This window comes from Megalops cyprinoides, chromosome 14 (assembly GCF_013368585.1).
Source record: "Megalops cyprinoides isolate fMegCyp1 chromosome 14, fMegCyp1.pri, whole genome shotgun sequence".
Lineage (NCBI taxonomy): Eukaryota > Metazoa > Chordata > Actinopteri > Elopiformes > Megalopidae > Megalops > Megalops cyprinoides.
The window spans coordinates 4,216,526-4,239,808 of record NC_050596.1 but is presented as its reverse complement, the minus strand read 5'-3'; the positions used below and the strand labels follow the sequence as shown (position 1 = coordinate 4,239,808).

The window sequence follows — 23,283 nt, the reverse complement described above, 5'->3', positions numbered from 1 at the left end:
TCATTTAGCAGATGTTTATACAGAGATACTCACATAGGTTACAATTTTATCCATTTATATTGATGGATATTTACTGAGGCAATTGTGGGCTAAGTGCCTTGCTCAAGGGTATAACAGCAGCGCCCCATTGGGGAATGGAACCAAAAACCTTTCAGTCACTAGCCCTGCTCCTTACCATTACACCACACTGCTGCCACCAATACGATCACATCGATGGCTTTGATACTTTTTTTCCTCTGGTAGTTTTTCTGTCAGGGTAGTGAGCTTTTTTAATGGATTGATGGATTGGTTGATTGATTGATTGATTGACTGATGGAGTGTTTGACTAACCCTGCCCCCCCCCCCAGGCTCCAGGACAAGGCGGCGGACACCATTGAGTCTCTGCACAAGGCGGGGATGAAGGTGTGGGTGCTGACGGGGGACAAGATGGAGACAGCGGCAGCCACCTGCTATGCCAGCAAGCTGTTCCGCCGCAGCACGCAGATCCTGGAGCTCACCACCAAGCGCACGGAGGAGCAGAGCTTGCACGACGTCCTCTTCGACCTGAGCCGCACCGTCCTGAGGCAGCACTGCACCATGACCCGTGACACCTTCTCAGGGTGCGGTGTGCCCTTCAGCCTCTGCGCAACCCTCATGGAACTCTCTTATAACACTTCTGCAATGTTACAGTGCAACTCAATCATCCTCTCTCAGCTTATGCACAACATTAATATAAGGCTTTTCTAAAACTGATGCAATGTTACAGTGCAACTCAATCACCCTCTCTCAGCTTATGCACAACATTAATATAAGGCTTTTCTAAAACTGATGCAATGTTAAAGTGCAACTCAATCACCCTCTCTCAGCTTATGCACAACGTTAATATAAGGCTTTTCTAAAACTGATGCAATGTTACAGTGCAGCTCAATCACCCTCTCTCAGCTTGTATCTAACCCTCATATAATGCTTTTCTAACAATGACGCAACATTATCATAATACAACACATACACCCCTGCTCAGGCTACACATAACCCTCATGTAATGTCTTTATGACACTGGTGTAATATTACATAGAAACTCATACACCTGTTTGAGGGTCTGTATTGTGTATGTGACAACAGCACTGTTCTGCTGTAACATTGTTGCAGATTGATGATGCTGACATTCACAGGTGACTTTCTGTATGCAGTTTTGTAAGTCAGTTGTAGTATCAGTTAAATGACTAAATATAATGTAAACTCAAGGACTCCTGCTCCAGTACGAAAGTCATTGGGCGCTGTTGCAGATGATCAGAGCCCTTACCCCTACCTCCTGTGCGCCCTGCAGCCTCTCCAATGACTTCCAGGACTACGGGCTGATCATCGATGGGGCCACCCTGAGTGCTGTGATGAAGCCGGCGCAGGACGGCTCGGGGAACTACAAGGAGATCTTCCTGGAGATCTGCCGCAACTGCAGTGCCGTCCTCTGTTGCCGGATGGCCCCGCTACAGAAAGCACAGGTGCGACATCACTTCCTGTGGCATCCTGGCTGCTTTACAGTGAGCCATCAAAGTAGACAACACAAGTTTGCATAAAACCGCTTGCAAGTGGCATCAGCGCCAAAGATACTTCAGCTGTGTTTAACTTGATTAGTAAGATTCCAAACTCCTACACCGTCACAGCCTAAACATGACCGTTAATTGTGGGATCAGCTGTGAATCACCAAATTTGGCCTGGGGTCTGTGGAGTTGGACTCATCCACATGAGAGTAATGCTTCCTGCTTCAACTGTGAAAAGGGCTGCGTAGCTCTTCTCCTCCTGTCCTGTCTGATCTCATGTCACCCCCAGTTACTCCTTCACCAGCACCACTATTTCCCTGATTTCTGTCATAACAAATCAAAATCTGCTCTGCAGCCCCCCCAGCTCCACCCCCTCCCATAAAGGACCTGCCACTCTGTGTCATCTTACTCCACGAGGAATTATCTTCCATTTTATTCAGAGCTGTTAGTGTATTTTACTGCAATGTGTTGGCTTTTTTCTCCTGCTGACCCCTCATTGGAATGGGCATACTGTAATTGGGTAGACCGATCTGTGAGTAGTGCAATGTAACTCATTCACTGAGTCATTCACTCCCTCATTCACTCACTCACTGAGTCATTTATTCACTCACTCACTAAGGTATTCACTCCCTCACTGACTCACTCACTCAATCCCTCACTCGGAGTCATTCAGTCCTTCACTCACTCACTCACTCAGTCATTCACTCACTCACTCACTCACTCACTCAGAGTCATTCACTCCTTCACTCACTCACTCACTCACTCACTCACTCACTCACCCACTATAAAGTTGGCCTCTTCCCTGTGCTCTGAGGTGGAAGAGGCCTAGAGGGGAAGCTGGCCTCTGCTAACAGACTTCTAATTGAACACAAGAAAGCGTCATTAAGGACAAATTCTGCCGGTAGGAGATTCCGTGTCAGAGAGTGGACCTCATTCCCTTGTAAGAAGGTGGGGGATGCAGATCTCGTTCCAGCAGCTCATTCACGTGGTTCATACAGTGCTACTTGACAATTTGTGAACTCCTTGTGCAAGTATAGATTTTTTTAGTTTTTACTATAAAATGTTTATTTAAGAAGTACCAGTCTTTTTATCTGACATAACAGGTTTATATTTACCAGTTCCAAACGTAGGTTTGAAGAAATCATGTGTGTGGTAGAAAAACTAAATTAAAAAGGAATTAGTGCAGTTGCGAAAGTAAGTGAACACCAAGTTGCTTTGGTTGTCAAGTAGGTAAGTAGAATCAGGTGGGTAAATAATTAGTCTACCAAATTAACCAATCAAAGGAGAGATCTTTAGGAAAGAGTTTGGGTGGGACACTGATAAATAGACATAAAAACCTGGTCAGTTTGGTGTTACCCATACAGGTGAATGCAAACACACCACCTCATGGGGAGGTAGCAAGGAAGACGCCTCCGCTGTCAAAAAAAGACTGCCCATCTTAAGTTTGCCAGAGACCACCTGGACGAGCCTGAAAGTTTCTGGAAATCCATTCTTTGGACAGATGAGTCCAAAATGGACCTTTTTGGTCACAGTCAAAATCAATACGTGTGATGAAAATCCAATACTGCCTACTACCAAAAGAACTTTATCCCAGAGGTCAAGCATGGTGGTGGAAATGTCAAGATCTGGGGCTGCTTTTCCTCCTTTGGACCTGAACAACTCCAAATCATCAAGGGAACCATGAATTCTGAGGTATACCAGGAGATTCTTGAATAGAGCCTCATGCCATCAGTCAAGGAGCTAAAGCTGGGCCAAAAATGGGTCTTCCAACAAGACGAGGACCCAAAGCAATCAAGAAAATCTACCAATGAATGGGTCGGAAGAAAGAAGATTTATGTTTTGGATTGCCCTATCAAAGTCCTGACCTAAATCCACTAATAAGTGTGTGTATGCCTGAAGAGGCTAACTGATAGGGATCATTCACAGTGCTGCATACTTAACTGTGAGCATTGCCAGTGCCACCATGACAATGAGCCCAATGGGGCAGCCCCTATGAAAGTGTGTGTCTAAGAAGCATGGAATTGCATGGAATCCAAAAATGGAAATGTGATGCAGGTTAAATATGACCATATGATTGGTGACTGTATATGACCATTGTTTGTCTGTTCTACAGTGTCACTGACTATAAAGCTGAACAGTGAAAACATCTGACTTTCTGTTCTTTCAGATTGTGAAGCTCATCAAAAGCTCAAAGGAGCATCCCATCACCTTGGCCATTGGGGATGGAGCCAATGATGTCAGCATGATCCTGGAGGCTCACGTAGGCATCGGTGAGTGCTGGTGTGCCTGTGTCTCACCATTCCTCACAGTCCAATGCCTCACATCTTACCAAGACCCACCAGTCCTCTCCAAGTGCATCTCACTTCCTCCCCAAGTCCATCTTGCCTCCATCCCACTTCCTCTTTGTGTGCATCTCACTTCCTCTTTGTGTCCATTTTCACTTCTTCTTTGTGTACATCTCACTTCCATCTCAGCTCCATATTACTTCCTCCATCTTAATAAACAAGATAAAAGGACATGGAAAGTATGATGTAGTGGTAATGAGTAAGACTTATAACTCAAAGGTTGCCAGGTTGATTCCCCGGTGGGAATAGTTTGTAAACTATGTGTCATTGTGATTGAGTCTCTGCAGCACAACTGTGATGTATTCATTCTAACTCTTCAGAGATGGAATAAAAATACCTCAAGGGCAGTGAATATGTAAAACCTTGTCAGCCTCATCTCCAGCTCCCTGACTTCACTCTTGCCTGTAGGTATCATGGGTAAAGAGGGTCGTCAGGCAGCAAGGAACAGTGACTATGCAATCCCAAAGTTCAAACACTTGAAGAAGATGCTGCTCGTTCATGGTCACTATTACTACATCAGAATTGCTGAGCTAGTACAGTACTTCTTCTACAAGGTAAGTGTGCATCTGTTATGGAGAGTCAAACAGTCTATCCTAGAAAATTATTGGCATATAAGTATTTGATTTTAAATTTGATATGTTTTTGTGTTTCTGACTGGCTTGTCTCTCTTCAGAATGTGTGCTTCATCTTCCCTCAGTTCCTCTACCAATTCTACTGTGGCTTCTCACAGCAGGTTTGTAAACACACACACACACACACACACACACACACACACACACACACACACACACACACACACACACTCTTATGTGGCAAGATGCTAGTAGGCACATGAACCTATGCATATATGCACACACACACAGGCATATGCAAACACACATGATGGTAGATGTATAGACCAGATACAAATCCCAGATGCTATCCAAGTGTAGAGCTCCAGTTGAAAATTAGAAAGTCTTTCTTTTCTCAGGTGGGATAAAAACCTCAGTCCTTCAACATGCCAGCCACAATCCTCAGAGGGCACGTCCCTTTGCTGGCATGCCTTTGTGATCTCAGGATTAGGAGTCATGGTGTGAGTTTAGCCAGGCCTAGCTTTGTGCCCTGCTGTACTGTGCTGTTAGAGATGGTAATCCTGCTGTTCTCCCTGTCTCCCCAGCCCCTGTATGACACTGCGTATCTCACCTTGTACAACATCAGCTTCACCTCTCTACCCATCCTGCTCTACAGCCTCATTGAGCAGCATATCAACATGGACATCCTGAAGAAAGACCCGACTCTGTACAGGTCAGGCCTAGAGTGCCACCTTCCATATCCCAGCATGCAAAGCTTTACCCAGACTCTGCCTCTGAGCAGACCTGCTGTGCTCCTGTGAGGCAGGGGATCCAAGAAGAAAGGGTTTAAAACTACACTCCACTCACGTGTCATGAACAGCCTCATTAAAACTATTTAGCCATTGCCCAAAGCTGACATCACGTCCCTGTCCGTCCGCCTGCCAACCTTTATCACCCCACATATTTTTCAAAAATTAGAGAGAAAGCAGTGAAGGCCGACGGTGAGTCGTCTTTGCTGTGTAAATGGGAATCTGAGGACACAAAGCCCACGTGCTGAACCACCAGGATCACAGAACAGGAAGGATCAGGGAAGAAGTGCATGCCGTAGTGGCACCATGTCGGCAGTGGTGGAGGTGAAGGTGCATCTTGCAGGCTCCCTGTCTACTGGTTGCATTCAGTCAAACCAAACAAACTCTTCTCTGATGCTCAGTAACCAAAGTCCAGTTAAAGACCTTTCCCACTCCAACAAGTGTCCTTTTTAGCACGTTTAGAGGCACGGTAGAGGTGCCTTTTAAATGCGTCCCTTATCTGTGTAAAGTGAGATTATGAAGCGCATCTCTGCAGCTAATGTCAGCAGAATCATATTCGTATTCATTTTGGTGTTTTTTTTTTCCACAGGGAGATCATGCCCCTCTGGGAATGTTGCTGATTTGGTCTCTTAGATTTGTTCAAAACAACTCACTGAACCAGTGATATGAAAATTTGATATGTAAACAGGGACATTCATTTTTTTTTCTGCATTTAGTTACATACATTCACAAAAAAGTATTCAAATTCACTAATCGGCAATGTCCAGTGTCACAAGATGCCTAAATGTGGGTGGTTTTCTGTGTTTGATTAAAAAATTCATGTATTGTTATGCTGAATGGATCTGCTGTTTATTCTGACAGAACTGTTCAAACAGTTTGTGCAGATATCGAATTGTTAGGCATACACTGTAGGTATTACATTCAGAATTAAATTCAGAAGAATTGTTTGCTTTTAGGTTACAGTACTTGCAAAGAATTATGACTGGATTGAGTAACAAAACTGTAATGTTAACACTCTACAGCAGTGGAAAGTTGGCATTTCAATCAAGCAGTTGAGATGATGTGTGTGTGCAATGACCAACGTAGTAAATCTTATTAGTCAGTTTTGTACATTTAATTGTGGCTTTCCAAATGTCAATGGTAGATACTGACAGAGGAAAAGCAATGCCCACAATGGAATGCTTCAGTACTGCTTCTCACAGGTCAGCCTTGGTTGGAGCAAGGCATCTTGGATAAGGGCATCATCTAATAAAAAAATAATAATTTTTGTCTCTGGTCTCCTTTATCAGGGACATTGCCAAAAACTCCCTACTCCGCTGGCGGATCTTCATCTACTGGACCTTCCTGGGCGTGTTTGATGCCGCCGTGTTCTTCTTTGGTGCTTACTTCCTGTTTGACAACACCACTTTCACCAGCAATGGACAGGTGAGGCCTTGGATGTCACAGCAAGCTCACTCAAAATAATGAGTGTTTCAAGGCCGGTTGTTTTATAAGCCTAATGACATGACAGCTTAGATTAGAGGCTTGGTGTTTGTTTATTACAGTGACTACAGCATTACTGTCTATGATGCACATCCCTATAAACTGTAACTGGTCATGGTGGTTCTTCCTAATAAAGAGAAGGAACATGAAGAGGGTGCCGAAGCAGGTGAAACAGGCTGGTGAAACACTGGTAAAGAGTTGGTAAAACTGTGGCAAAGTGTTGGAAAAGCACTGGTATCATATATTCTCCCTGGGTGATCATATGGCTGATTGGATTCACTTGTGTGTTTCTCTGATTTGCAACCATTAGGGGGGCTTTCCATTCATATCTACAACACAATAGCATGCTCAGTTGTTGACATCTTTCTTTCTACCGTTTATTTATATCACATTAACCTTTTTGATTGATGTTTTTTTGTTTGCATTTTTTCAGTTTAACATCCTGATTTGCTTTCCTTTTTGTCCTGATTTTTCTTTTTTCTTCTTCCTCTTCTATCTCCTTCCTCTCCTCTTATTTTTTCTTTTTGCTTTTTTGCTTCTCTTCCTTTCCTCAGCTAATGACCACCAACACACAGATGGTAAGCCTGTCCCTTTCTGTCTGTCATTCTGTTTTAGTTTCTGTTTCGCTGTTCCCCTCTCATGCCCTGCTCCCAACTCCACCCACTGTACATAACTGCTTGACATCATGTAGGCCTATCCGCTTTTTCTTTCACTCTGCCGACTACTGCTCCTCACCCCCCCCCATAGGCTGATATAGGTGACCTCCCTCCCCCCATATCCTTCTGTTTCATTGTGGTAGCGTACGTAATCTAGGACTCCATGTTGTCCTCGTGTGGATTGCGACAGTGGTTGTACGTGTCTGAGAGTGATGGTAACGGACCCACCATGGTAACAAATCATCTAGAGCTTTTAGGAATCCCATTTATCCTCAAACCGCCAAGGGCAAAAGACAATTCCAGACAGGAATGCAGAGGTTTCATCGCCATAGTATTCAGGTGTAGGATCTCACCCATCATCAAAATACCAAGATTATGTAATGTAAAACATAATTGAGATGATATTTGAATCTGGATTCATGAATTTGAATGTTTGTGTGCATATGCAACAGGAGATAATATACAGAGATGAAGCTAAAAACAGCTCACTGTGAGGGCAGGGTACATTTTAATTGTCACAGTTTTCACAGTGTTAAAATGTATGCACTCCTTCTCAATGCTGTTTTTAATTCCTTCTTGTGAATTTCATTTGCCCTTGAAGTAGTATGAACATTAGTCAATTGTGAGAAAAATGAAAACTGGACTGTCATGTCAAGGTGGGTCATTTTTTGTATATCTTTAAGTTAAGGCTAGTTGAAGAGTTTGTCTGAACCATATCAATGCATGATTTAGTAAATCAGCTGAACATATATGACTGAGACTTGCTGTGGTCCAGTCGATGCACTGCATTTGGAATTCTTCACTGAACAGCAAAATGAGCTTTGTGACTGACAGAACAACTTAACTGACAAAGTTAACTTTTACTCGTGATAAAACAGGATAAAATAGCTTTTGATGAAATGAAAGGCACTAGCAACATGTCCCACAGATGTTTCTGATAGTGAACTGGAAATACTATAGGAAATGGCACTGGAGAGCTCTATCTATCAAAGGCCGACCTGGTATTTCTGAGGCAGTGCAAATGGCAATGTGAAAAAAGGTGTTATTTGTCTTGGTGGCGTGTCATGCCTCAATGCTGGGCAGAGTTTTGCTGTAACGTCTTACTAGGTTATAAATAATTTCTGTCTGTGAACACCCCAGATGGAAAGAGACAGTGTGACACTCTTAGACTGGCCACAAACATATCAATGGCTTACAAGCATTTGCTCCCTTCATAAGTGAGAAATAAAATGTCAGTTTATTTCTGTTTGTCTAGCTTGATTGAGGGTAAATGACCTCTTCACGTGTACTCATTTCTGGCTAGTGAGGTTATGAATGCTTACTGCATGTAACAGCTGAGCATATCACTGTCAGTCTTGGGTGATCAGTAAGTCAAATTGACTCAGGTTGTATATTCAGTCTACAAAAGTTGCACACATTATTTTTCAGAAAAACGTAGATATAAATGCAATTAAACAGATTTAAATATTGGAATATTTGCTTGATGTTTATACCACGATATCTCTAAAACTAAAGGTAAAATCTTACTGGATTCTGTTGGCTTTTTATTAAAAGTAATCTCTTAATACATTACTAATGTGACAAGCCTTAATCTATTGCAGCTATACATTAAAACCAACACAGTGTTTTAACTTTGTGGCATTTGTTGAGTAATAGAATTACCACCTTCAGGTATGTAGTCGGTATGGACATTTCATGCTGTAACCGCATGCTTTAGTATGTCCCAGCGTACAATCATACACCCGTTATCCTTCCCAAAGGTATTTCTAAGTGTAGTCTTAGTGATCAGAGGGACAGAGTCCTCCGTCCAGGATCTGGTACAGGCCACAGATGGAGGAGTCATCTGAACCAAACGAGCGCAACGAGCAGACGTGTGCAAGTAGAGTAGAATTGTTCTGGCCAACTACTGATCCCATTCTAATGCAGCCAGTACAAAACGGACAGCAAAATCAAACAGCTGTGAGCTATCCTGTCACAGTTGGACATGGTGATCTATCTGAATGCTCTGTCTTCTCCAAACCTGGTACCACTGTGGCAGAAGAAGTAGTCTTGCAGCATCAAAAAGGGATGCCTGGCTTATTCCTTGAATCATAAGTATTGCTTTAACAGCCCATGGCACAGGTTTCAGTTCTCTGACATTGAATGTGACCTTGGGATTGTGTTCCTGTACTCCATCAGGATAGTAAGGGAATTCAGTGGGGAGGGGGGGGGGGGGTTGCTGAGCTGAAGACAACATTTCCACCATCATCTCTTGGGTTCTCCACACTCCATAAGGTGCTGCAGTATCACGCCTGACATTCTCTTGGTAGTTGTTCAGAAAGGAAATGCATAAATTCAAAGGCACCGCTGGGAAATGTCACCCCGTGGCTCTGAGCGAAGCTGTGGCCACGAGAGTGATCCTGTGATTGCTATTCACTCGCTCTGAGACCCAGACGAGGGAAAAGTTGAAAAAAAAACACCCGAGTGTCAGCTTGATGGTAACCTACAGAGATGAGGTTCGGTAAGCTGTAATTGGCATGACGGATTAAAAATCCCTGCTTCTTGCGTTTGTTCACCTGCTGTGGAATTCAATTACTCCTGAGAGTGAGGGAGAAGAATATTAAATGCACTGTTCCTTAGCTGTGGACACATGTGACTTTTATCTCCTGCTAAGCTGTGTTTCTGTGACTAGTTGACTTCTGGTATATCAGTCAAATAAAAGCAATTTTATGACCATCTGCAGGGTGAGAGTGGAGCTGTGCTGTAGTATTGCTGCTCATAAAATTTCCTGATTTTTACAGATGTTTGGGAACTGGACATTTGGGACTCTTGTCTTCACTGTGTTGGTATTTACAGTCACGTTAAAGGTAACATGCTTTTTTCTCAGTAGCGTCTTTTTTGTATCTCATGGTCCGTAAATGTCTCTGTTGAGGTTTAATGTCCTCGGCTTGTCTTTTGCAGCTTGCACTGGACACACACTACTGGACATGGATAAACCACTTTGTCATTTGGGGGTCATTGCTTTTCTATGTGATTTTCTCTCTGCTGTGGGGAGGTATCATTTGGTACGTCCTTCCTTTTTGTTACAAACTTGCCTCACCTTGAGTGTTTAAATTTGTTTAGGACAAATACAGGTTTTATGCTGTATGTAATCTGAAAATTGTTATGTAATCATTATTTTGGTCAATATGTGAGCATTAAAAAGCATGTATTTTCACAGTCCAGACCGATACGTTTATAGCATGTGGCAAGCTTTTTCTTTATATTAATCTATTGCTCTATGCACCTTTAGTACTAATTAGTTCAAATAGATGACTGTAAATGAAAAACCGATAGTGCTAATGTGGGCTTGTATAGAGATTTGATTGGGTTTTTATCCTGCTTCTTCTGTGTCATTGCTCTCCTGGCTGGCTCCCCGACAGGCCTTTCCTAAACTACCAGAGGATGTACTACGTGTTCATGCAGATGCTCTCCAGCGGGCCGGCCTGGCTGGGCATAATCTTGCTCATCACGGTCAGCCTGCTGCCTGACGTGGTCAAGAAGGTCCTCTGCCGGGCCCTGTGGCCAACCACAACTGAGCGCATCCAGGTAAGAGCTCACACTCTATATTTCACCTACCTCATTCATTTGAAATCCTAATGTCAAAGAAAAACGAGACCTTTGTAGAGGCAGAGTCTGGACAGATGTCTTGCCTGTTAAACTGATTGAGCGATGGAAGTAGATGAGTTTTTTGTTATGTATACATTTATAATGTAAACATTTGTTCTGGTGTTTTGTGTTCAATATCTAATGACCCCCATTGCTAACTGGCCTCTAGATCTATATTTGCTATGGATATTTTCCGGGTGTCCTGGATGTAAGTGACCTCTGCTACATTTGTGATTTTTTTGGTTGGTTTTACTTTACTGTTCTGGCATGGCTTTTGATTGATATATCCTCATGTATTTCAAATCAGGGTCCTTAACTCTGATAAATGGTGAACCAGCTGTGAGAGTTAAGGTGTCAGTTTAGAGTAAGACTGATTATAATGAAGAATGCATTTGTGTACCTTTGATTATAAGATTGTAATCAGAATTCTGTTCATGGTCTGGCTACATGGTACTTATAAATGTTTAAAAATCCTTAAATGCAAAAGCAACACAAGAAATAGCCTTTGTTGCCTGGTTCTTATATTTGTTGAAAGGGCCCCAAAAATACAGTTTGTTTCCTATTCCATGCCATTTTCAAGAAACAATCTCATAACATGACCTGCAAACCTTGTGCTTGTCTGAGACCCCCACACTAACACACAGTTTCCCAGTCCTTAACTCTTATCACAGTGACTCTGGAAATACTTTCTGTCCCTTCCTTCCTGTTTCCTGTCCTTGAAAAGTTAACAATGGCATGACTGAGAGTGAAAAATTGCCAGAGAGTCTTAAATTATTCAGAGCACTAAATATAAAACAAGTCAGTCGATGTGTTTTAGGTAAGGTTTTGAAATCAGAATGCAGACAAGATGGCGACCTCCAATGCCGTCAACAATAGACTATAAATGTGGTCTTTACTGTTAAGGGGGAAAATGAATAAGTAATGTAATGTTTAAAATATGCTCCCCTTATATTTTAGTTGAAACTTTCATTAAACGTTTTGACATTCTTTTCCTTTTGACTGGCAATTTTTTGAGACAGAGGAAGTGGGTGTGGATGTGTGTGTGTGAGAGAGAGAGGGAGACAGAGAGAGAGAGAGAGACAGAGAAAGAGAAAAAAGAGAGTGAGAGATAGAAACTGTCACTGTCAACTGATTTTTTAATCCCTTGTCTCTTTCCTCTTTCCTTGGTTCCACCTTGTCACCTGCTGAACCCTGATTACACCCCGCCCCTTCTCCGTGTGTTTGTAACCTCTGACCTCTGACCTCTGCCTACACCTGTGTCGGGCTCTGTCTCCCGGGAACCGGCAGACAAAGCGACAGTGCCTTACTGTTGAGCAGTCCACCATCTTTATGCTATCACAGACCTCCAGCAGTATAAGTTTCTAACAGGACCGGAGGTGACTCTTTCAAACCTTTATTGCATGGTGGCGTGTCTGTGATCACTGTTTACCATGGGGTACTAAGCAATGAGCCATTTCAGAACACTTCACAACCTTATAGATGAATCTTCACGTTATTGTGAATATTACGATTCATAATTGCTGTTTTAGAGAGCTGTGTATTTAGATCTGCTTAAGTGCAGCTGACCTCCCTCTTCAGAACAATTGCCATTTTTCTGGCTGCTTCCATGACTTACGTCAAGTTTATATGTGGTGTCTGATGAAGCTTCAGTTAAACATAGTAAGAACCCTGAGGGACCGATGCAGAGGGGGCTGTTACTATGGGCTGTGGCACACATTGTCAAGTTTATCTCTAAAACAGCAACAGTTAACATTCTAAAGATCACTTTTAGGGATTCCGCTCGAACAGCATTTGTACGATGAGAGAAATTAATTAAGCTTTAGTCAGTAAAATTTGAACATAAACTGTTCAAGTGAACTTGTGCAAGTGTAATTTGCTAATAATATGTTAATATTACTAGTATCAACTAAGATAATTAAATTAGAATTATAATCTTGATAATTTGAAATGTGGGATCTGTATCACAGTTCCCAGCGGTGGCCTAAGTGTGCATACCAGTGCCCCATGGCATCATGCATTCTCATTTTGTCCTGTCCCGTGACATTCTGCTGCATGACAACAGATCTTCTATGCGTGTTTTAGTGTTTATGTTTGTGTGTGTGTGTGCCTGTCTGTGCACACACTACTGCAAGTATGTGCACACTGTTCCTCCCCATATCAGATCTGCCCAGAGTGACCTCTTCATATCGGACCTCTGTCTCTCATTCCAAAAAAAGAAAATGAAGTGACAGGGTATTCACTCCCTCTCTGCCACTATCCGACCTCCATACCCATTGGCCTTTGCAGGACGTTTGCTGCTGGGAGCCAATTATTATCAGGAGAGTGACATTCATAGCAGTCAGGTGTTTCTGTGCCACCGCACTGCTGGGTCACAGAACCCTCTACCATTGAAAATTCCAAATTAGTGTCATTAAGGGCTAGGGTCTTTTTTTAAAAATAGCTGTGATTAAAAATAAGCAGCGGACAATCTATAAGGCACTCTGTTCCTTCCGATAGTTAGGAATCCAGAGAGTGGTGTCAGGTTGCAGCCTCTCTGCCCTGCTGTCTCTGTAATGGCTTGCTTTCCCCTGGGGACTCAGTAGATGTCCCTGTCTCCAGGTGTCATCCTCACAGGCCGACGCCTCAATTCCTTGATGACAGAAAAAGCCTTATTTTCATTTGTAGGATGTAAGTGTTGAAAGACAACATAAAATGCTTTCATCGAGCCAAACATATCGATCACAGCGGCTGATATGAAATTTCACTCTGTGAGCTGATGTTCATGTTTTGTTTGGAATTTTTACAAAATCCTGGTTAGTTCATTTGTAATGTCTATGAACAGAACTGAGTTTTGTGCAAATACAGGTAAGTAGTCTGACCAAGCTGATATTGCCTTGAGTCCTCCCACAAGGTTGACCTGAGCAGTTGCTTCCTCACTGTTCCCGGAGTGGTGTGTGACTCCTGGAAGAAGTCCCTCACCATCATCATTTTCTTACATCAGTGCAGGCCTGTCTTCTCCTGTCTGAATTCTTTTCCGCCCATGCCGCTCTTTTCACATGCCCTTGCTTTTAGAGGAATAATTCCCCCGTACAAGGAAGGACCCATCCGAGCAGAGAGGAATTGTGGGTAATCATGTTGAAGTGTATATGAGATGATGCGTAAGAGGAAATAGCCCGCAAAGGTGCAGGTGGAGGGAGAGAGGGAGCCTTTTACAGCACAGAGCTGAGAGCCAGGAGATGCAGGCAGAGCACCAACACATGACCATCAATCACTGTGCTAAAGATATTAACTCTACAGTAATGTTACCTATATTTTACAGAATGGAGGTATAGTTTCTACGGTACAATAGCTTCTCAATTGTGTTTGAAGCAGGGGTGTAAAAATGATATCAGAGGTGTACAGTGATTTGCAAGAATAAACATTTTACCTCCTTTTTCAATTTCCTTAGTTACTCACCAGAACACACCCTATTATTGAACTGTCACTACAATGCTATATGTTACTGGGAGAATTGTGAGATATGTGAGATTTAACACAAATTAATAGTATTTCTGGTACTTGTGATATTTTGGGACATTTTAACCATGCATAAAAATATAGATATATCTGACATTATTAAATTCTACCTTGGGCAGAGAAAAGACTATAGGTTAAACTGACAGTCCAGGGGCAGCTTGTAGGTCAAATCAGAGAGACAGGGTAATATTATAGAAGCACGTCTCTGTTTCTGAAGCAATTTCCTCACCCCCTTAAGCTTATCTCTGACACGCTTCCAGAATTAGTCAAATTATTAAAGCCTTCATTTAAAACTTGAATAATACAAGCACAGTAGCTGATTATCGCTTATGACTATTGCGGTCCCATTTATTCTACATACACTTGCATAAACTGTGTAAAATTAAACAGAAACACAAGTTCCAGGTCGCTTGCTCATAAGCTGGTTAGCTAATGCTAAACGGATCACATTTAGCAAGTGAGTCAGCGAAAGCTATTCAGAAATAAGCCTTCAAGCTTCAGCAGGCAGCGGGAGGCAGCTGAGGTTGCGAAGCTTTCACTGCTCCATCTGTCTCAGACGGCTGTCTGTCAGTCCGACGTGGTTGTGTTCAGCGTGCTCTTGCAGCATGACGTGAAGTTCTGAGTGTCTCTACCCCCTGCCGCCCACAGAGGATGAAGGCAGATAGGACCTTTGAAAGGGTTGACATGTACAGCCAGGACTCACTGCTAGACGGGGGCTCAGACCACCTCTGAGGTATATCTGTGCCACGGTAAAGACACAGGTGACGGGTGAAGGGGGGGGGGCGGGGGGTGCCTGGGGCTGGTGTGCGGTGTGCCGTGAGACTTGGGGGCTACAGGCTGCTCCAGGGGATTTTTTTTTTGTTTGTGGGATTTTTTTTGGCTCTTCTCTAGTTGTTGCTTTACTCTCAAGACGTGTTGCTCAGCACATCACTGCATGGATGTACTGTCCTTTTTGGGAAGGTGTGTGCACACACAAACGCACCCCTTTCCGCTTCATTTCTTCTTAGTCTTCTCTGTGTTTCTACTAGAAAGTTGGTGCTGATTGACAGGGCTCTGCTCCCGGTGTGAGGAGGTGTACTTTTTCTTTTATCTGTTACATTAACACCTGTTGATATATTATATGGCTCAATGGCTGTTCATTCCCAGAGGCATCTTGGTATCACATTAAATATATCACAATGTAATATAAAGAACTTCCATTTTTCTCAAAAAAAAAAAAAATCCTATGATTGCGGAGGCAAAAAGCAACAAAAAATGATTAGTAATCATTAGAGTAATTTTTAAAGCAGAGAAGGCTGACATCAAATTCCCATGTACTGAGAAACACTGAAAAATTGCATGCTGAGAAATTCAAATGCCATCGAAGTCCCTAAGCTGTTCAGAACACATTATTCAACTTAACAAAGTAACTGCTGCCATCTAGTGTTGGGAGTAGTTTTGCAGATATCTGCTCATGGAAATTGTCTGGTGCTTTGTTACACACATACACACACACGCACACACACACAAACATGCGCACATACATACACACACAAAAAATGCACATACATATACACACACATACACTCAAAACACATACACACACTGCTGCCAAATCCATTTTCCATATATTTGTACTCCAGTCTTCCCACTTCTCACTTCCAGAACTCTGGCGCTTTAAATCATCTCAGGAAAACAGTGAAAGTCCCCTTTTTTAATCTTAAATAATCTGAGAAAAGGAGTGCAAGGCAGACACACAGACTGAATGCTCTGGGAAGGAAGAGCTGTCTTTCTTGTTGCATCATAGTATGTGCATGGTGTGAACATGAGCCACGCAACTGACTTGTGTGCTATTCTGCAGACATGCTGTTCCCTTAATCTCCAGTTCTCCACTCTAGCTGAGCATGCTTATGCGGTGTGTCCCGAGTGCTAACAGCACATTTCTCTCTCTGTTTCCCTCCCTCTCCAGAATGCAGACAAGCTGTACAAAGGTCATCTGTCTGAGTTCACCCCGCTGACCTCTCTGCATGCGCCCATCCGCAAGCGCGGCGACGGCCGCAACCTCAACCCCCGAAGGTCTGAGCGCCTCTCCAAAAAACTGATGTACACCAAGTGGGGGGGCGCCACTGACTACTGCACTTTCAGCTCCTTCCTCAGATTTGGGGAGAGTTCCCGCCACTCCGGTGTGGGCCATGCCTACCAGGGGGCGGGGCCTGAAACCTCAGTGTAACCCAGATGACGCTTACTGTTACCCATGCCTTTAACAACACACACATGCACACGCACACACATGCACGCACAAATACACAGGCACACACACAGAGGGCCACCTGCTTCTGGTTGTAAGGATAAGTACGAACATCTTTCTGCTGGGCCAATGGATCATATGGTTCATTCCTGTGGGCCGTCTGTGTGATTGGATGGAACCGCACAGTTTGGGACACCATGACCTCTGACCCCTCAGATACTGCAGCGCCCTCACATGACGCCCCCCCCATCTCCCCCCGCCTCATGCCTTCATCCCTCCAAGGGATACTTGAAGCAACCTTTAGGCACCAGGAGCTCTGTGATCAACCATCTTTGTCTCAACGAAACAAAGGAGAAACGTTTAATTGTGTCCTAGTGTGTTGTTGCTGGATATAAGCTGTCCACGTTTGCCCTGTTTGTGTCCACTCACCAATCTTTTCTTTTCCTTTGGTTTTCTGCTCTCTCTCTTTCCTACTTCTCTGTAGAACAAACAGGTGTTGCCTCTGTGCAAATCTTTTTTGGAGAAACACACCGTAGGACAAAGTAATCTTACCCACTTTTCTTCGTAAGTGGCTAGCAAGTGGATTCCCTGTTCTATAGTGCTGCTGTTAGGAGCTGGTGTGTCTGTGCGTGCGTGCGTGTGTGTGTGTGTGTGTGTGTATGTGTGTGTGTGTGTTCGCACAGGTCCCTGTAGTGAGAGTAAACCCATGATGTAACAGGGCAGTCACGTCAGGAGTTATAACTTATTACGTACCTGTCCATGTTGCATAACCACTGAATGACTGGAATGGGGAAGCAGAGCTGTGATTTATAAAAGGGTGCATGGTTTTTAAACCACTGCTAGCATGAGATCTGTTGCCATATATTAATTGGATAATATGGATAATACGTATCCAATAATACTCATTTCCAGCCTAATCAATTGGAGTTGTTTTGGCTTGAAATTCCCAAAATGAAAAAAAGGATTGATCTGTCCACCATGGGTGTCTTCCAGTGAATTGGACACACAGAGGAAACTGTCCAGTTAATGTTCAGTTTTACTGCTACATCTAACACATTGGTTCACCCACTGCAGTAAGTGGATGTTACATAGCAGTGTCAGTTTAACTGATATGATGGTACAGTAAAAAGGCTGCCATTGGAACAGGTCATGTGACACAATTCTACACTTTACTGCTCTAGATCTGTGGATTATGCCCATCTCCATGGTAGCCGGTTTGTACAGTATTGGCACGAGATCCATTTCTGTGCACCGCCAAGCTCCATGTCCCTCTTGCTTAACTGCACCAAGTGGGCCGCTTAAAAGCCAGCGTGCGCACAGGCCTGTGGCATGATAGAAAAGCAGGGAGAAACATTTGTGAGGAAATGTTTAGCCTTAATGCAGCTTTTTCTTTGTACTACGCAGCAGTCTGGAGCCAAAGGGTATGAAACAGGAAATGTAATAGACAGGTGCAGGTCCCGCACTCCTGTGTGTTTGCCTTACTGCACCCTGGGAATGCCGAGGAGCAGGCATCGGGCGGCCTTTGCCAGGCCTTACCTTTCCGCCTTAAGCAAGCCACTCTCACAGCGGGCAAACAAGCCGTTTTTAAACTTGGAGGTGTGTGTGGCAGGGGGAGTCAGGCAGCTTTTGCCTGGCTCCAGTTTACTGGACACTTCAGGGTCTCTCCATCCTCTCTCTCTTCCTCTTCCCTGCTGTGTCCTACAGTCCACCATACACTGAAACTGCCCTGTCTCCCTTACTCAACCAATCATATTGCTCCATGTTACTCAGTCGCCTGGCCCCACTTATTTGAGAGCACTTTTATATGCTGCATTTCATTCTTTCATAGTCTCCGATCTTAGTTTCAGCATTTCTGTTTTTGATTGAATGTGTACATGGACCAATGTTTTGCCTGGAGATGGTAGAGTTAAAAAAGCACATAAGCTTGTGCACAGGAGCTCACTGTTGTGAAATGAATTTGACACTGCTTCTCCTGTCCTAATATGTTTACACAACCATGCCTCTAATTACCCGCCCCAGAATCATTTAGACATTTACTCCACTCTGCCCCCTCTGTCTACTCTTGTAATTGTGTGTTCCATTTGTGGTGTCTCATGTCTCTCACTCTCTCGTGAACATGTTCTTTCTTCCTCACTGTTTTTTTCTCTCACTCTCACTCTCTCTCCATCGTGTAGTGGTGCTTGTGGAGGTCTGTTTGCATGCCCACTGTGTCGCCTCGTCCTTGTGCTGTTTCATTACCTCTCCTCCTCATCTCAGCCTTCGTTTCTGCTCATCGGCTCACTGTCGCCCTCTTGTGGCTTGGTGCTGCTCCAACACTTCGGAACAGAACACAGAGCAAGGTCAAAAAGAGAGATTGATGGCTTCACCTCAAAGATCAAAGTTTTTGCAGATATTCTTAGCTGTTTGATAGTAGGTGCCTTCTGGTACTCTTTATATTGTGTTAAATTAAGCAAGAGATCCAATTTTCTGTCCTTTTTTGTAATGGTATTTTTTCCAGAGAGAGGGAGAAAGAGAGGTGGAGAGATGCTTTGTGAATGTGAGTTTGTAACCATTCTGCGCAAGTTCTTTCTGTCTTTGTGATTCTCCCAGAAATATTCTGGTCAGTATTTCACAATGTCATGGCTAGTTGAAAACTTGAAAGCAATGGTATGAATATTTGGTCCTTAAGTGTTAATACAGATTATTTGTAAAATGAACGTGGGGTTTAATTCAGGTTTAAGACTTATGGATGTATGTATTAATGGTGTGGTAGTGTTTGGGGTTGGGTGGGTGGGTGGGTGGGGGGTGTCTTTTAAATCTTGAATGAAGAGACTTAAATCATTGAGCATAGTCACAATCAAGCCACACTGGATTGTTTTTTTTTTTGTAACACTTATCTTCTGCAACATTAACAAAACATAAATTACAATATACTGTTTGTTAAATAATTTCATTAACATTGTTAATGAAAACCTAGAGCTTTGTGAGGTAACATTTGCCTTGGTCCAAAGTTGACTTTTTCTAGGTGAATGTCAGTTATTTGACCTTTTTTCTGAAGGCATCCTTGAAAATGTCTCATATTTCATATTTGCTATGAAATATATGAATTCCCTACAGACACTAATGATTAGAATGCCATTAATGTGCATGTTTTCTGCTGAAAGCAAAGCATCAGAACCAAAGATATTACATTTTTAAATGAAATGTCAGGAATGAGACACGCATAAGCTGGAAATAATGTCTGCATGGTGATGTCATGTTTCTATTCACCAGGATACCTGTACTTTCTTGTTTGCACTGTTAAGGTCCATGTTTTAGGCTTTCAGCAGATAGAGAGCACCTTATGGCATGGGAACTCTCTTTGAAAGAGGCAATGTGTTTTACTGTATTCATTTTGTCCCCCTGTGTCTGAAGTCATGCATCAGAAATATGAATGTATCTGGAGTCCATTTCTGCTGAAGCTGGCCGCATTCAGCTGGTGATGACAATAACTGAAAATTCTAATGTGAACCCAGAATAGGTTGAATTTCTGCACATGAAGATGACATTTTTGAACAAATACCAAGCCTGCGAGTATTCTCATGAGCAAATACTTCCTGGTTGAAACTCTTCATGTTGTTTGAATCACATGAGACGGACGGACCACTAAATGAATTGCAACAGTACATTTTTCTTGCAGAATGATTGATTGCTAGTGATCACCAAATGCTGACTTTTGCCGTCTGGACATCATTGTTTATTTCAAGACTGCTGTACACTGGAAACTTACCTAATTTATAGCATTGACTAATACAGATCTTTTTTAAATTTGAAAATAATTTTGTTTTTGCTACTTTTGTATTCAGAGGAGAATGTTATTTTACTTTTATTTATTTAGAATTGTAGTATTTTCAGTTTCAACCAAAATTTCAAGTAGAGGGAAAAAACTAGATGAAATAAACATGAAAATTAAATAATAGCTTTAAAATGCTGCTTTCTAATTGGTTGTTGGTTTCTTTCTAGAAGCAAAATCAATGAAATGCACTGTTTTTTAAGTATATATGTGTTTGTGTCTGTCTGCGTGTGTACACATGTACACACATGCATACATGCATACATGCACATGTGTCCTTTCACACTGATAAAGAGATTCTAATAGCAACTCTTTTAAAGACACCTGCCGTTGGTGAAAGTGTGACCAAATAAATGGCTATATTAGATGTCTGTTGTCCTAATATCTGGCTTTACCAACTCTTGATGCAGTACCTTAGTGCGGTTCAACTATGCCAGCCTTTACAGATAACCAGAATGTGTATTGCTTTCTCAATGCTTATGCACAAGGTGTAACAATACTGCTGTTAACTTTGAATATGTTTAAATGTATACTACTTTAAGCTCTAAGGTTAAATGTCAATTAATGTACAGTTTTGGGGGTCTTTTTTGTAAACGGTTTTTAACAGATTGATATCTGTGCATTTTTGCCAGCCTTTCTGTAGTTCTCAGTCAAAGAACTGTAAATTTTGCTTGTAATAAAGAAAAAAAAATCAACTAAAATCCTCCATCTTTGACTTTTATAAATTCTTATACATGTTCTAAGATGGTACTGAAATCAATGAGAAATGTTCTGTAAGAACAGAACACATGGGATAATTATTTAAGATTTTTTTTTACTGAAGAACATAGCACATTATAGTTGCAACAGATGTCCGAACAGCTGTGGTGTGATTCTACAGAGGGGCCAGAAGGTGGTGATAAACGCTTTGCACAGTTCAGCACTCTACATGTACACAATATGGACAAAAGTATTTGGCCACACCTGTTTTTCAGGGTTTGGGCCAGGCCCCTTATCTCCAGTGAAGGGCAATCTTAATGCTTCAGCATAGCAAGACATTTTGGATAATGCTATGCTTCTAACTTTGTTGCAACAGTTTGGGGAAGGCCCTTTTCTATTCCAACATGACAGTGCCCCAGTGCACAAAGCAAGGACTGTAAAGACATGGTTTGATGAGTTCGGTGTGGAAGAACTTGACTGACCCGCACAGAGCCCTGACCTCAACCCCATCCAGCACATTTGGGATGAACTGGAACGGAGATTGCGAGCCAGGCCTTCTCATCCAACATCAGTGCCTGACCTCATAAATGCTCTACAGATTCCCACAGAAACACTCCAAAATCTTGTGGAAAGCCTTCCAAGAAGAGTGGAAGCTGTTATAGCTGCAAAAGGGGGACCAACTCCATATTAAAGTATATGTATTTGAATACAATGTCATTACAATGTAATGGTCAGGTGTCCGAATATTTTTGTCCATATAGTGTATGTCTGTATGACATATGTAATCCAAGGAAATATCCAGTATGGTGAACAATTATTCACACGCAACACATTAAGTTATTCATAGAATGTTTGACACATTCGTTGTGAACTGGAGTGAAGTGTAAATATGCACAAATCTACACCCAATATGGTTTCAAAACACAACTTGGTGACAGTACATTGTGCGGTCATTTACCTTTGCATTGTTTTTACTTACCAGATACTTTTCGCATGCATTCATTCAGCTCACTTGTCAGTTTGGTACATCTACTAGGCATGGGCTGTAGATGTAGGTAAACTGCTGGCCTAGGTCCCAGTTACCCCCAAAATGGTAAATGTTACAGTGTTTTTGTTACTTTTGTTACTGGGTCACACCCAGGAATGCCCAACATGTTAAATGTTACAAATTATACAAACAAAAACATTATAGCAACCTTCACACTTTAAACTTGTAAAGTTTAAAATTTTCCACATTTCACAAACACCTTATCTAAATATGCTCCAAACCACAGCCAACAGAAACCTATCATTCTACACTTCATTTAGTGCCACACAGTACTCAGGCTGAAATCTGTATTCTGAAATGGATTCCTAACAATCAAATTACCACAGTCAAGAGGGGAAAAGTATGTGTTTCTGTGTCTTCTTGAAAGGCATGTCAGAATCTTATATTCGCTAAGAAACAGAATGGCATGAAAACCGTATTCCCTTTAATCCAGTCACATTTAGATCACATTGCTTTTGGCTTCAGCAAATAATTTGAATGTTTGCTCAACCTGTGATTATTATTACATATTTTTTCAAATTTTATTATTATTAGTATTACTGTTATTACTACTCCTACTACTTTATTGTTGTTGTTGTTAATGTGTCAGATAAGCTGTAGCGCAGTAGATCAATGTCTAAAATGGAAATTCCTGACAAGGTGATGAAATGGCATTAGCTGTTTTTTTTGGAGGGAGACAGCTGCAAAACTCTGGGAGCTGAAAATACTTTAAGCGGGAAAAAATCAAGAATAGGACTAATTAGTGTTTGATATGTTTGCATTGGGTTCTGTGATAATTTTCTATGAATTCAGCCCAGCTGTCTCCCATAGATGGCGAACTGCAGAAAACTGTGTGCAGAGTGCAGTGCTGATTTGGAAACATTAAAAGCCTGATGTGCTAATGTGGCGTAATTAAACCGTATGGTTGCAACTGAGGCCTGGCACAGCAGTCTGGGGCCTGCATTTTGACAGATCTAACGCTAGGGGTCAGCACAGCTGTATATTTCTTCCCCTTACCTGGGAGCTGTTTAGATCTG

The 23,283-nt window shown here is 42.3% G+C and overlaps 1 protein-coding gene across 4 annotated transcripts in view; it reads left to right on the top strand.

The window, feature by feature from the left end:
• Nucleotides 1-19,406, top strand: part of LOC118788760 (probable phospholipid-transporting ATPase IH) — a 67,574-nt gene extending 48,168 nt beyond the window's left edge. The window contains exons 19-31 of one of the 4 annotated variants that reach the window (XM_036544796.1): nt 348-599; nt 1,307-1,478; nt 3,685-3,787; nt 4,271-4,416; nt 4,536-4,595; nt 5,019-5,146; nt 6,512-6,647; nt 7,259-7,282; nt 10,141-10,206; nt 10,301-10,404; nt 10,762-10,927; nt 12,275-12,363; nt 16,431-16,501. In XM_036544796.1, coding sequence (XP_036400689.1) covers nt 348-599; nt 1,307-1,478; nt 3,685-3,787; nt 4,271-4,416; nt 4,536-4,595; nt 5,019-5,146; nt 6,512-6,647; nt 7,259-7,282; nt 10,141-10,206; nt 10,301-10,404; nt 10,762-10,927; nt 12,275-12,352 — 1,435 coding nt within the window. In that variant the 3' untranslated portion in view covers nt 12,353-12,363; nt 16,431-16,501. Of the gene's footprint in view, nt 1-347; nt 600-1,306; nt 1,479-3,684; nt 3,788-4,270; nt 4,417-4,535; nt 4,596-5,018; nt 5,147-6,511; nt 6,648-7,258; nt 7,283-10,140; nt 10,207-10,300; nt 10,405-10,761; nt 10,928-12,274; nt 12,364-16,430 lie in introns of all 4 variants that reach the window. The other 3 variants (XM_036544794.1, XM_036544797.1, XM_036544795.1) reach the window with 3 other exon arrangements.
• The last annotated feature ends 3,877 nt before the right edge of the window (nt 19,407-23,283 follow it).